The 15,635-nt window shown below is 45.0% G+C and overlaps 1 protein-coding gene across 1 annotated transcript in view; it reads right to left on the bottom strand.

Moving 5' to 3' along the window:
- The window catches only part of LOC127581070 (cathepsin E-A-like), a 38,878-nt gene extending 31,994 nt beyond the window's left edge, over positions 1-6,884 (bottom strand). The window contains exon 1 of the mRNA XM_052035139.1: positions 6,829-6,884. Within this exon, the coding sequence (XP_051891099.1) occupies positions 6,829-6,884 (56 nt within the window). The remainder of the gene's footprint in view (positions 1-6,828) is intronic.
- Between the last annotated feature and the right edge of the window lie 8,751 nt (positions 6,885-15,635).

Raw genomic sequence — 15,635 nt, 5'->3', positions numbered from 1 at the left:
AATGTAGTAGCCACAACCCTTGGTCGATCACCAACATTAGTTTCCAGCTGAGAGACGCAGGCATTACATGCAAGGCCAGTGCTTATTCTCAGCGCTAATTGTCCTTGAGAAGGTAGTGGTGAACCAGGTTCTTGAATGTTACAATCTTTCTGGTGAAGGTGCTCCCACAGTGCTATTGGGAGGAGAGTTCCAGGGGTTTAGACCCAGCAACATTGGAGGAACGGTGATGCATTTCCAATCCAAGATGGTGTGTGACTTGCAGGGGAACCTGCAGGTGGTGCTGTTGCTGATCCTGGCTGCCCCCGTCCTTAGAACACAGAACAATACAGCACAGTACGGACCTTTCAGCCCACGATGTTGTGCCGACCTATATAAACACTTACTCCACGATCAATCCAACTCTTCCCTCCTACACAGCCCATACCCCTCCATTTTTCTTACATTCATGTGCCTATCTAAGAGTCTTTTAAATGTCCCTATTGGATCAGCCTCCACTCCCACCCCCAGCAGTGTGTTACAGGCACCCACTACTCCCTGTGTAAAAAACCTACCTCTGACGTCTCCCCTGAACTATCCTCCTCTGATCTTAAACTGACGTCTTATGGTATTGGCCATTGCCGCCCTGGGGAAAAGGTGCTGCCTGTCCACTTTATGCCCCTCATAATCTTATACATCTCATCCTGCATCGCTCCAAAGAGAAAAGGCCTAGCTTGCTCAACCTTTCCTCATAAGACATGTTCTCTAATCCAGGCAGCAACCTGGTAAATCTCCTCTGCACTCTCTCTAAGGCTTTCACATCCTTTCTATAATGAGGTGACCAGAACTGAACACTAGTCTAACCAGAGTTTATAGAGCTGCAACATTACCTCACGTCTCTTGAACTCAAACCCCTGATTATTGAAGGCCAGCACACCATACGCCTTCTTAACCACCCTATCTGTCCTTCTTGGCAGAGGTTGTGGATTTGAGAGGTGCTGTCAGAAAAACCTTGATGGGCAACTGAAGTAAAAACAGAAAATGTCAGAAACACTCAGCAAGTCAGGCTGCATCTGTGAAGGGAGAAACGGAGCTAACGTGTCAAGTCGAAGGCCCTTGGGTGGGACAAGAAGATCAGTTAGATTTTAAGTTGCAGAGAAGGTGGGACTGGGATGGAGAGGATAAAGGGAATATCTGTGAAAGTGTGAGGCCAGGGTTGTCGTGGGGATAAGTTGTTGAAGTTCTCTGGTCAAGTGGGTTTTCATGGCGGTTAGAGGGTGAGAATATAAACAAAGAAGCTAAATGTGTTGCCAATAACAGAGCTGTGGGATATGCCCAGCAGGTCAGAGTGTACTAGTAGAGAGAGAAAAGCTGAGCCAATAACACAGAGGTATGAGTGACAGCAGAAATGGCTATGGTCACCAGCGCCTCTACTTCCTCAGGAGGCTAAAAATTTGACATGTCCCCTTTGACCCTTGCCAATTTTTATAGATGCACCATAGAAAGTATCCTATCTGGATGCATCACGGCTTGGTACAGCAACTGCTCTGCCCAAGACCGCAAGAAACTGCGGAGACTTGTGGACACAGCTCAGCACATCACGGGAACCAGCCTCCCCTCCATGGACCCTGTCTACACTGCTCGCTGCCTCGGTAAAGCAGCCAACATAATCAAAGTCTCCTCCCACCATGGACATTCTTTCTTCTCCTCCCTCCCATCGGGCAGAAGATACAAAAGACTGAAAGCACGTACCACCAGGCTCAATAACAGCATCTAACCTGCTGTTATGAGACTATTGAACAGTCCTCTGGTACAGTAAGATGGACTCTTGACCTCACAATCTACCTCGTTATGACCTTGCACCTTATTGTCTGCCTGCACCGCACTTTCTCTGTAACTGTAACACTTTATTCTGCATTCTGTTATTGTTTTCCCTTGTACTACCTCAATGTACTGATGAGATGAAATGATCTGTATGCATGCAAAACAAAGTTTTTCACTGGACCTCGGTACATGTGAGACAATAATAAACAAATTTACCAATAAATGGCTGGTTCTCATTCAGACAGAGAATGTGGGTTAGCTGAAGCTGGAGAGTTTGAAGTTGAGCCTGGAGGGAGAGACTGTGCCCAGACAGAAGGTGAGGTGCTGTTGCTCAATTTACATTGACCCTCAATTATAACAGTACAGAAGGCCACAGACTGATAAGTCAGAGTGGGAGTGGGATGGGGTATTAAAGTGGCAGCAACAGGTAACTCAGGGTCACCCTGGTGACTGAGAGCAGGTGCTCTGCAAAATGGCAACCAATCAGGTTGCTTTCTCCAATGTAGGGGAACAGTTCACTAGATTGGAAGAACTACAGCAACTGAAACCTTAAAACAGAGATTGTGGCACTGGATTACAATCGACCAGAAAGCAATACAAAGACCAACCCTGTGCAAAGTCATAAGGCAAATGAGGCATGAATAAGGATTGGATTAAGTTTAAAAGTTTTCAAGTAACTTTTACAATGGTGAGGTTTACTCATTCTATCAGAACCATCTGAGAAGTGTTTTGCTTGAGGGTTAATCACTGTGAAACACAACATCAGAGATAGAAACGTACAACAGTTACACCCAGTAAAATAATCAGGCATTTGTAATACATTGGAGGCAAAGAGGTGAAGTAATGGAATTGCTTGTTCAGCTTATCTTTGGCATGTGTTGGATACACACCATGGAGCAAGGAACGACCCAGTCTCTGGAGAAAAGAGAGAGAGCAAATGCTGGAGTCCAGAACAAAAAGGAGACACTGGAAGACTCAGGTGAAGTGACGTGGCCTCTTCTACACTGGCAAAACCATGTGTTGACCAAGTGACGGTTTAGTAGAACACCTGCGCTCTGTCCGCAACAGCTATCTCCAACTTCCCGTGGCACGCTATTGTAACTCTCCTCCCCATTCCTGCACCGACCTGTCTGCCCTCGGCCTTCTCCAATGGTACAGTGAGGCAGATTGGAAGAACATCTCATATTCCATTTTTGGGTATCCCACAACCCAATGAACATCGAATTTTCCAGTTTCAGGAATCGCACACCCCGGGGGCTCTCGCCCCGCACACACTCACCTGCCCACCTCGGTTTCTTCTGCCTTCGCCCATCCTCTCCCCCACCTGGTTCCACCTACCCATTGTCCTCTCCCCGTCTGGCTCCATCTATCACCAACAGATCTCTGTCCAACTGCTCCCCCCACCCCACCGCCATCCGGTTGCATCTACCCATCACCCCCTCCCCATCAGGTTTCACCTGTCACCCACCAGCCTCTATCCAACTGCCCAATGTACTACCATGTACTGGCAGCCTTTCTGATGCAAGGTCAAAGAGAAATGTGTGTCTCATGCTGTAATCCTGTTGGAGCTGGTGGAAATCAGAAGCCGATATATTATCACTGACTTATATGAGGTGAAATTTGTTGTTTTGCAGTAGCAAAATTACAATAAGTTACAAAAATAAATAAATAATGCAAAAAAGAGGAATAATGAGGTAGTGTTTATGGGTCGCGGACCGTTCAGAAATCTGATGGCGGAGGGGAAGAAGCTGTTCCTGAATCATTGAGTGTGGGTCTTCAGGCTCCTGTACCTCCTTCCTGATGGTAGTAACAATCCACTGAATACATAAGAACATAAGAAATAGAAGCAGGAGTTGGCCATCTGGCCCATCAAGCCTGCTCCGCCATTCAGTAAGATCACGGCTCCACCTGCCTGCCTTTTCCCCATAACCCTTAATTCCCCCACTGTGCAAAAGTCTATCTAACCGTGTCTTAAATATATTTAATGAGGTAGCCTCCACTGCTTCCCTGGGCAGAGAATTCCATGGATTCACTACTTTCTGGGAAAAGCAGTTTCTCCTGATCTCCGTCCTAAAACTTGAAGCTATGTCCCCTGGTTCTAGTCTCACCTACCAGTGGAAACAACTTTCCTGCCTCTATCTTATCTATCCCTTTCATAATTTTATATGTTTCTATAAGATCCCCTCTCGTTCTTCTGAATTCCAGCAAGTATAGTCCCAGATGACTCAATCTCTCCTCATAGGCTGACCCTCTCATCTCCGGAATCAACCTGGTGAACCTCCTCTGCACCGCCTCCAAAACCAGTATATCTTTCCTCAAGTAGGGAGACCAGAACTGCACGCAGTACTCCAGGTGCTGCCTCACCAGTACCCTGTACAGTTGCAGCATAACCTTCCTGCCCTTAAATTACAGAGGCTGCTGGGGTGGAAAGTGAGGGCCTTGAGAACTCTGACCCTTCTCTGTCTAGCAGGAGAATGAGTGAGAGCAGAGGCTTAGGAAATAGATGAGACGCAGTTGAGTGCTCTGTCCTCTGTGCTAGAGTAGAAACCACAGTTCAGGAAGACGGAAGAAATTTCAAAGCCACTTTTGTCGAAAATATTAGGGCAAAATGACAGACTGGGAGAATGGAATGGATCCTTACAGGAGAAAGAGTGGGTTGGAGCATAGTTAAGAAAATTGGATTGACCCAGAGTAGAGAAATTTTGCATCCACTTAACTATGTCAGCATGCCCATTGGGAAGCACTTTGGAAGCCAGAGGAAGTGGTTGAGGCAGGTACATGAACAACATTTAAAAGGTACTTGGATGGTACATGGATGGGAAAGGTTATGGGCCAAATACGGGCAAATGAGACTAGCTTAGATGGACATCTTGGTCGGCATGGATGAGTTGTGTTGAAGGTCCTGTTTCTGTGCTCTTTGACTCCATGACTCTATGACACTAGTCAAGGGTATGGATTCCTTGGTGGTCTCGAGCTATAGAATCGGAATCAGAATCGGATTTAATATCACTGACTTATATTACATGAAATTTGTTGTTTTGTGGCATCAGTACAGTGCAAAGACATAACATCACTATAAATTACAAAAATAAAGAAATAGTGCAAGAAAAGGAACAACGAGGCAGTGTTCATGGGTTCATGGACCGTTCAGAAATCTGATGGCGGAGGGGAAGAAGCTGTTCCTGCAAATCAGCTTAAGAAATCAAAATGGTAAAACAACCCAATTAATTACACATGTCCCTGTTTCAACTTTCTTATCCTCCGGTACAAGCAGGTCATAGAAGCAGCCAGCATAATCAAAGACCCCAGCCACCCAGGTCATTCTCTTTTCTCTCCTCTTCCATCGGGTAGAAGATACAGGAGCCTGAGGGCACGTACCACCAGACTTAAGGACAGCTTCTACCCCACTGTGATAAGACTATTGAATGGTTCCCTTATACGATGAGATGGACTCTGACCTCACGATCTAAACCTTGTTGTGACCTTGCACCTTATTGCACTGCACTTTCTCTGTAGCTGTGACACTTTGTACTGTTATTGTTTTTACCTGTACTACCTCAATGCTGTCTGTACTAACTCAATGTAACTGCACTGTGTAATGAATTGACCTGTACGATCGGCATGCAAGACAAGTTTTTCACTGTACCTCGGTACAAGTGACAAGAATAAACCAATACCAATACCAGGTCTGACACCTGCTAACTTGCATTGAACTGTGAAACCATTAATATCCCTGCTCACTGAACAACAGTGATTCTGGTTAAACAACGTCTTCATTTTTAAATTCTCAATATAATTTTCATGTCCCTTATTGACCATGCCTTTTCCTATCCCTGTAATCTCCTCCAGCCCTACAGCCCTCCGACATCTCCCAGCTCCCACAATTCTGACCTGATAATGCTCTGAATTAATCACTCCGCATTTGGTAGCGTTGCCTTTCCCTGCCAAGACCTGCAGTTCTGAAACCCCATCGCTAAACCTGTCCATCTCTCCCCCTCTGGTTCCTCCTTGAATCCTACCTGTTTTGACCAAGATATTGGTCATCTGCCCAGTTTGGCTTAGTGTCGAATTTCATTGGTTAACTCTCCTGCGATGCATTCTTGGTTGTATTGATGTTGAAGGTGTTAACTAAATGCAAGTTGTCGTTATTTTGAGCATAAAATCCCAACAGCTGGGTCTCATAACCCTTTGGGGTAAGTCCAAGGATTCACTTCCCTCTCACTTCAGTCCTTTATGGCCAACCCCAAAAGTTGACATAATGACTGAGCTCACAGAGTCATAGAGAGATGCAGCATGGAAACAGGCCCTTCAGCCCACTGAGTCCGCCCTGACCATCAACCACCCATTTACATCAATCCTAAATTCATCCCATTTTTATTCTTCCCACATTCCCATCAACTTGTGCCGGAGTTTATTACTGACCCACACACCAGGGGCGATTCACATCCACCAATTGGCCTACTGGCCTGCAGGTGTGGGAGGAAACTGGAGAACTGGAGGAAACCCATGTAGTCACAGGGAAAACGTGCAAACGCCACACAACAAGATGCTGGATGAACTCAGCAGGTTAGGCAGCATCTGGGGAGTAAAGCAGATGGTCAACATTTCAAGTCCTGAAGAAGGGTCCTGACCTGAAACATTGACCGTCTGCTTTTCTCCATGGATGCTGACTGACCCGCTGAGTTCCTCCAGCATCTTGTTGTTTTTTCCCCATCTAGATTCCAGCAGCTGCAGCCCGATGTTTCTCAAATCCCACACAGACATCGTCGGAGGTCGGGATTGAACCTGGGTCTCTGGTGCTGTGAGGCAGCAGCTCTACCAGCTGTGCTCTCATTCCAGCTGATTTGATGAAGGATTAACTTGCTAGGACAAAGCAGGTTATAAAACTGTGAAACCTACCAGAAAAGAAAAGGTCATGAAGTAACCATATTAACCCTTAGACTCCCTAATCTGCAGTTTTCCTTCACACTGATTTATTGTGCTAAATTATATTGACAGTATCATTGTTTGAAGAAAAGCTTTAATTACCTTTTAAGACACTCTGAAAGGGGCAGCAACCACAGAGCAAAAATTATTCCTTTCATCTTGATGGGCTTCATCAAGCTGGACTCAGGAACTGGAGTTTTAAATCAGAGTTTGTGGCACCGGATTAGTAGGGACCGGAAGGCAATACAAAGACCAACCCTGTGCAAAGTCACCAGGGAAATGAGGTGTGAATTACCAACAAAGGTTTTGTTTAAGTTTAAAAGTCTTCAGGTAACTTTTACAATGGGGAAGTTTACTCACTCTATCAGCACCATCTGAAAAATGCTTTGCTTTGAGGGTTAATCACTATGGAACACATCATCAGAAGTAGAAATGTGTAACAGTTACACCCAGTAAAATAATCATGCATTTGTAATACATTGGAGGCAAAGAGGTGAAGTAATCAAATTGTTTGCTCAGTTTATCTTTGGTATGTGTTGGATACACACCATGGAGCAAGGAACGACCCAGTCTCTGGAGAAAAGAGAGATGGCAGATGCTAGAACAAAAAACAAACGCTGGAAGACTCAGGTGAGGCAGCAGTTTATCCACACCTCTTCTAAACTGGTCGATTGCACTCAGTGCTCACCATCTGGCCTCCTCTACATCGGAGAGGCCAAGCGTAGACCAAGCCACCATTTTGCGGAACACCTGCGCTCTGTCCATAACGGCCATCTCAAGCCTCTGGCTGCATGTCATTATAACTCTTCTCCCCATTCCCGTACCAACCTATGTCCTCGGCCTTCTCCATTGCTACAGTGAGGCTAAACACAAGTTGAAAGAACAAAATCTCAGATTCCGTTTGGTATTGGTATTAGTTTATTATTGTCACTTGTACCGAGGTGCAGTGAAAAACTTGTCTTGCATACCATTCATACAGGTCAATTCATTACACAGTGCAGTTACATTAGGTTAGTACAGAGTGCATTGATGTAGTACAGGTAAAAACAATAACAGTACAGAGTAAAGCGTCACAGTTACAGAGAAAGTGCAGTGCAATAAGGTGCAAGGTCACAACAAGGTAGATCGTGAGGTCATAGTCTATCTCATTGTATAAGGGAACAGTTCAATAGTCTTATCACAGTGGGGTAGAAGCTGTCCTCGAGTTTGGTGGTACATGCCTTCAGGCTCCTGTATCTTCTACTCGATGGAAGAGTAGAGAAGAGAGGATGTCCTGGGTGGGTGGGGTCTTTGATTATGCTGGCTGCTTCACCAAGGCAGCGAGAGGTAAAGACAGAGTCCAAGAAGATGGCTGAAATAGGTCTGAAAATTAACTTTCTTTAGTATTATAATTATAGAGTCATGGAGTCAAACAATTGTCACGACACCATGCCACAGGAGTTATTGATCATATTATCACCTCATCCTGAACACTTATGCTCGATCGCCCTGCCAGACAAGATCTACAGGAGGGCCATCACCAGATCACACAACATCCCATCCCCTCGACACGTATTGTTCCTTCATGGTGTCTGGCTCTAAATCCTGAAGATCCTAAACGATAAACTTTGGAACTACACACCTGACAGATCTGTGGCAATGGCACCACCTCTCCTTTTGTAGTGAATTAAGGATCCAGACCACCTTCACCACTTAAACGTAGTAATTGCTTGTGATCCAATGAAGATTAAAATCACCATCCCCATTCAGAGCAAAATTACCAAATGACCATTTAAGCTCATTCCTCTGCAATTATCTATAAACCAGCTAATATTTGTACGTTTGTACAAGGTGGACTTCACTTGTCCCCTTCCTTTGTTGCTGTTGAGCTATTTTAAAGTTTCCTCATCAGTTTACTTTTGGAATTATTTTTTCTTATTTTCTTCCCAAGTAGTAAACTGTGAACATAGAGAAGATATGAAAATGGTAACAGGGTGATGCCATTCAGCACCTCAAGGCTGCTCCACCATTCAATATGATCATGGCTATTCTCCCTCAGTTCCCCTTCTCTGCCAGTTCCCCACGGCCCTCAATTTCCTGAACTTTAATGGTAAGACTCTTGGCAGTGTGGAGAATCAGAGGGCTCTTGGGGTCCAAGTCTATAGGACGTTCAAAGCAGCTGCACAGGTTGACTCTGTGGTTACGAAGGCATATGGTGTATTGTCCTTCATCAATCGTGGAATTGAATTTAGGAGCTGAGAGGTAATGTTGCAGTTATATAGGACCCTGGTCAGACCCCACTTGGAGTACTGTGCTCAGTTCTGGTCACCTCACTACCGGATGGATGTGCAGAGGAGATTTACAAGGATGTTGCCTGGATTGGGGAGTATGCCTTATGAAAACAGGTTGAGTGAACTCGGACCTTTCTCCTTGGAATGATGGAGGATGAGAAGTGACCTGATAGGGGTGTAAAAGATGATGAGAGGCATTGATCGTGTGGCTAGTCAAAGGCTTTTTCCCAGGGTTGAAATGGTTGCCACAAGAGGACACAGGTTTAAAATGCTGGGGAGTAGGTATAGAGGAGATGTCAGGGGTAAGTTTTTTACTGAGAGAGTGGTGATTGTGTGGAATGGGCTGCCGGCAACGGTGGTGGAGGCGGATACGATAGGGTCTTTTAAGAGACTTCTGGATAGGTACATGGAGTTTAGAAAAATAGAGGGCTGTGGGTAAGCCTAGTAATTCCTAAGGTAGGGACATGTTTGGCACAGCTTTGTGGGCCGAAGGGCCTATATTGCGCTGTAGGTTTTCTATGTTTCTATGTTTCTTTCAAAGATGGGTCAGAAGATGAACCTTGCTGCCTGTTGTGTGGTGAGTATGGGCTCAATTGTTATCTTCAAAGGGGAATTGAAGGAAAAAGTAAAAATAGCAGGGATGTGAGAGAAAAGGTGGGTGAAAGTTGTTAACTGCATTGCTCTTCAATAAAGCCAGCACAAGCTCAGGGAGCTGATGTCCTCCCTCAAATTCAAAGCAAACCTAATTTGTTGCAGAAGCATGTTGCCAGGTACCAGTAGTGTTTGTTTTAGAAGTTTCTTGGTGGTTATTTAGCTGGCATGAAGAACACAACTCCTGACCTCTGCTTCACTGAGCCCGAGTTGCCCAATTCTAAAAGATAACTGGAAATGTAAGGGTTAACGACTGGGAATGTAAGGGTTAATGGTGCGCAGCCATTCTTCCCATGGCGTGATATTGCTTCAACCATGGGGTGACTATAGTTATGGCGACAAATTTGCGAATGTTGGTGAGAAACAAAGAAATGTTTAAGGCATATCTTGCTTTGCTACAAGTTTGCCGTAAGCAACTGCCTTAGTAAGTACAATGTCCTACAGAGGTTTCCCATGAAGTGGGTATAAAAATAGGGACACTGACCAGTTGATCTCAGAGTGAGGATCAGTACAGAGCTTGGGTTACATTGTTTACTCTTTCTCTGTATCCCTCACTCCCGCTTGCAAAAGAAAAATAAAGTGCTTGCTGTACACTCCTTGGTTCTGTTTGCATTTGCTTCATTACAGCGCGGATCAACTTTCACACAATAACTCTGATGGCTCACTCAGAGAGGAAAGGGAAAAGAAAGGTGAGCTTTAATCAATGTAGCTTCACACATGGTTTGACTGGAAGAGAGTCACTCAGCTTGGAAGAACAAGACTTCATGATCCACTTGGGCATCATAGATGATGTGGACACCGAATTTTCCAGTTACAGGTAACTCACTCCCCCTGTGTTCCTATCCTGCTCAAGCCTCTCCACTCAGGGTCTTTCTCCCTTTTCCCTCCCTCCGGGAGTCATCACTCTCCCCATCACGCACATAACTACCTTCATGGCCCTTGCACCATATTGTCTGCCTGCACTGGACTTTCTCTGCAACTGAATGAATATATTCTGTATCCTGGTATTGCTTTTCCCTTGTACTATCTCGATGTACTGATGTGGTAAAATGATCTGTATGGATGACATGCAAAGCAAAGTTTTTCACTTGACCTCAGTACACGTGACAATAATAAACCAACTGTGCACATCGCAAGTTTACATCAATGGTGCTGAGGTCGAGAGGGTCGAGAGCTTCAGGTTTCTGGGGTTGAACATCACCAATAGCCTGTCCTGGTCCAACCATGTAGATGCAACAGCCAAGAAAGCTCACCAGCGCCTCTATTTCCTCAGGAGGCTAAATAAATTCAGCATGTTGTTGTTGATCCTCACCAATTTTTATTAAGGCACCATAGAAAGCATCCTGTCAGGATGCACCACGGCCTGGTATGGCAACTGCTCTACCCAGGACCGCAAGAAACTGCAGAGAGGTGCGGACACAGCCCAGCACATCACGGAATTCAGCCTCCCCCCCTATGGACTCTGTCTACACTTCCCACTGCCTCAGTAAAGCAGCCAACATATTCAAAGACACCACCCACCTGGACATTCTCTCTTTTTCCCTCTCCCATCGGGCAGAAGATACAAAAGCCTGAAAGCACGTACCACCAGGCTCAAGGACAGCTTCTATCCCGCGTACAATTAGATGGACTCTTGACCTTACAATCTACCTTGTCATGGCCTTGCACCTTATTGTCTGCCTGCACTGCACTTTCTCTGTAACTGTAACACTTTATTCTGCATTCTGTTGTTTTCCCTTGTGCTATCTCAATTTATTGATGTGATGAAATGATCTGTATATATGGCATGTACAACAGTTTTTCACTGTACCTCGGTACATGTGACAATAATAATAAACCAATAAATAGTTTACCAATTTCCCTGAGTTTCTTCTCCCTTAGTTCACCTTTCCTATCCCCTCCCTCACCTGGTTCCATCCGTCCATCGTCCCATCATTATTTGGTTCCACCCATCACATACCAGCCCCTGTCTCTCCCCTTCCCCCTCCCCTCCTCTCACCTGGCTCCACCTACTGGCCTATATTTTCAATCTTTTCTTATGTTTCCACCTGTTACCTACCAGCCCTTGTTCTTACCTCCCTCCATCTGGCAAGGTAGGACATTCACAGTGAACGGTAGGGTCCTGGGGAGTGGTATAGAACAGAGGGACCTAGGAGTACAAGTACATGGCTCCCTCAAAGTGGAATCACAGGTAGACAACTAGTAGACAGGTAGAGAGCTGGCCTTCATTAGTCAGGGTATTGATTTGGACCTCGTAGTTGTACAAGGCGTTTGTCAGGTCACATTTGGAATATTGTGCTCAGTTTTGGTCACCCTGCTATAGGAAAGATGCCATTAATCTGGAAAGAGTGCAGAGGAGATTTACAAGAATGTTGCCAGGACTCAAAGGATTGAGTTTAGGGAGAGGTTGGACAGGCTGGGACTTTTTTCTTTGGACCGTAGGAGACCTAGAGGTGACCTTATAGAGATGTATAAAATCATGAGGGGCATAGATAGGGTAAATGCACTCAGTCTTTTTCTCAGGCTTGGGAAATCAAGAACTAGAGGGCATAGGTTTAAGGTGAGAGGGGAGCGATTGAATAGCAACCTGAGCAGCAACAGTTTTACACAGATGGCGGTACGTATATAGAATGAGCTGCCATAACTACTTTAAAAAGACATTTGGACAGGATAGGAAAGGTTTAGAGGTATATGGGCCAAATGTGGGCAAATGGGACTGGCTTGGATGGCCATCTTGTTCGGCATGGACCAGTTGGGCCGAAGGGCCTGTTTCCGTGCTGTATGACTCTATGACTCCACCAGTCAATTATTTTCTTCTTATTTTCCTATTTCCACCCGTCATCTCCCAGCCTCTGCCTCACCCCTCCCCCTGACCTGGGCTGTCTTCCCTCTACGTTCTCAGTCCTGATGCAGAGTCTTGACACAAAACATGGACCACCTTTCTGCCTCCACAGATGCTGCTCGACCCGCTGAGTTCCTCCAGCAGATTATTTGCTGCTCCAGATTCCAACACCTGCAGTCTTCTGTGTCTTCACACACGGTTTGCAAGTCTTCACTTAGCTGCTGATGAGCGTCATCTACTGGTCTGAACAATGAACAACAGCAAGAGCTGAGAATCAGTGGGGAGAGATTGTGTCAATGAATCACTTAGCACAGATGGTTTGACAGAAAATTCCGAAGTAATCTTCAAGAATTCAGTTGTTCAAGATGCTGGTGAGGCTGCACTTGAAGTATTGTGCACCATTTTGGTCACCCTGTTAGAGGAAAGACATCATTAAGCTGGAAAGAGTACAAAGAAGATTCATGAGAATGTTGCCAGGACTCAAAGGGCCTGAGTTACAGGGAAAGGTTGGGCAGGGCAGGACTTTATTCCTTGGAGTTCAGGAGACTGAAGATTGACCTTATTGAGGTGTATAAGATCATGACGGACATTGTACACAGTATTTTTCCCAGGGAAAGGGAAATTTTAGAGGGATATGAGCCAAACACGGGCAAATGGGACTAAGTGGGCACCTTGGTCAGCATGGACAAGTTGGGCCGAAGGGCCTGTTTCTGTGCTGTGTGACTCTATGATTCTGATTTATTTTGTTATCGCATGTAAATAACAAACCTTTAATTCTAACCCAGTCCAGTTTCTTAAATATCTTATTCACAATGTTCACAAGAAAAGATTTTTATAATTTTAGAAATTAAAATCAGGCTCTCCCTTGTGAGCTAAGGAAGATTATTGTTTCAGTATTTTTTATTGCCTGACCTCATTTGTCCAAATACTGTGGATAATGGGAAGAGATGAGACTGAATCTTTCATCAATTGTAGAGTTGCTTTGCATTAAACCATACAATAACAGCATAATAATTGGTGCACATTACTAAGATAAGGTATTTTTGTTAGTCACATGTACATCAAAACACACAGTGAAGTGCATCTTTGCGTAGTGTGTTCTGGGGGCAACCCCCAAGTGTCGCCACGCTTCCGGCGCCAACATAGCACGCCCGCAACTTCCTAAACCGTACGTCTTTGGAATGTGGGAGGAAACCGGAGCACCCGGAGGAAACCCACGCAGACACGGGGAGGACGTACAAACTCCTTACAGACAGTGGCTGGAATTGAACCCGGGTCGCTGGCGCTGTAATAGCGTTACACTAACTGCTACACTACCGTGCCAGCCTGTTGAACTCCATCAGTACACTTGATGTTAGGTATCACAGTCTCAACTTTTCTATTAAATGCTTCAAGCAAGAAGTCTGGAACTTTTTAATGGGGAATTTTGGCAGATTTATCCATCTGTCAAATTCCTCAGAACACACTGAATGTCATGCTGTACTTAGGAAACATTGCTGGTCTGTTTAGTTCAGGGACCACTAAAATCAAATTGAAACAGAGGTTTAAACTCTTGAATCAACTTGTCCTTGCCTTTGGAATATCCTGGTACATCAGTTATAGATACAGGGAGGCCCAAGGACTCCTGGCAAAATATTTGAGAACATATTATGGGCAAGAGTGATGAACTTGGAGCATGGATCAGTACATGGAACTATGATGTTGTGACCATTACAGAGACTTGGTTGAGGGAGGGACAGGAATGGGTGATCAATGTACTGGGGTTTCGAAGTTTTAGGAAGAACAGGGAGGGGGGTAAAAGAGGGGGAGGAGTTGCAATACTAATTAAGCTGCACTAGGGGAGCCATAATGAAGTTCTTTAGATACAGAGTCTATATGGGTAGAACTCAGGAATAGGAAGGGTGCAATCACTCTCTTGGGGGTGTACCGTAGACCTCCCAATAGCCACCGGGACATTGAGGAACAGATATGCAAACAGATTAGGGAAATGTGTAAAAATTACAGGGTTGTGTTCTTAGGAGACTTCAACTTCCCTGATATAAATTGTGATCTTTTTAGTTCAAGGGGGTTAGATGGGGCAGTATTTGTTAGGTGTATCCAGGAGGGGTTCTTAAATCAATATGTTGACAGTCCAACAAGGGGAGAGGCTATTCTGGACCTGTTGGGTAATGAGCCTGGCCAGGTGATTCACCTATCAGTGGGTGAGCAATTGGGGAACAGTAACCACAGCTCATTAACTTTCAGGATAGCTATAGATAACAATAGGTATGGGGCTAGCGGGAGGGTTTTAAATTGGAGCAGGGCTAATTACGAAGGCATAAGGCAGGAACTAGGTAGAGTAAACTGGGAACACCTTTTTGGGGGCAAGTCCACATCGAGCATGTGGAAAGTGTTTAAGGATCAAATATACAGGGTACAGGATAGGTACGTCCCAATTAGAAGGAAGGGCATGAACGGCAAAATAAGGGAACCTTGGATGTCCAGAGAAGTAATGAACTTAGTCAAGAAGAAAAAGGACAAGTATGTAGAGCTTCGGAAGTTAGGATCAGACAGAGCACGTGAGGACTATACAGAAGCTAGAAATGTACTCAAGAAAGGAATTAGGAAAGCCAGGAGGGGTCATGAAAAGTCCTTAGCAAGCAAGATTAAGGAGAATCCAAAGGCATTCTCTCCCTATGTCAGGAATAAAAGGATAACGAGGGAAAGGGTAAGACCACTTAAGGATAAAGAAGGGAATCTATGTTTGGATGCAGAGGTTCTGAATGAGTATTTCTCTTCAGTATTTACCCAGGAAAAGGACATGCAGGACGCAGAAATTAGAACAAAGGGCATAAACATATTAGGGCATTTAGAGGTCAAGAGGAGGTAGTGTTAGATTTCCTAAACAGTATTATTATGGTGGATGAGTCCCCAGGGCCCGATGGGATATACCCCAGGGAGGCGAGGGAGGAAATTGCTGGGGCCTTGACCAGTATCTTTGTGTCCTCTTTGATCACGGGTGAGGTCCCGGAGGACTAGTGGGTGGCTAATGTTGTTCCTCTATTTAAGAAAGGAACAAGGGAAAATCTGAGGAACTATAGACTGGTGAGTCTCACATCAGATGCAGGGAAATTGCTGGACAAAATTCTTATAGGATATACGAGTAC

The sequence above is a fragment of the Pristis pectinata genome, chromosome 20 (assembly GCF_009764475.1).
Source record: "Pristis pectinata isolate sPriPec2 chromosome 20, sPriPec2.1.pri, whole genome shotgun sequence".
In the NCBI taxonomy this organism is placed as follows: Eukaryota; Metazoa; Chordata; class Chondrichthyes; order Rhinopristiformes; family Pristidae; genus Pristis; species Pristis pectinata.
This window is presented reverse-complemented; position numbering and strand designations above follow the sequence as displayed.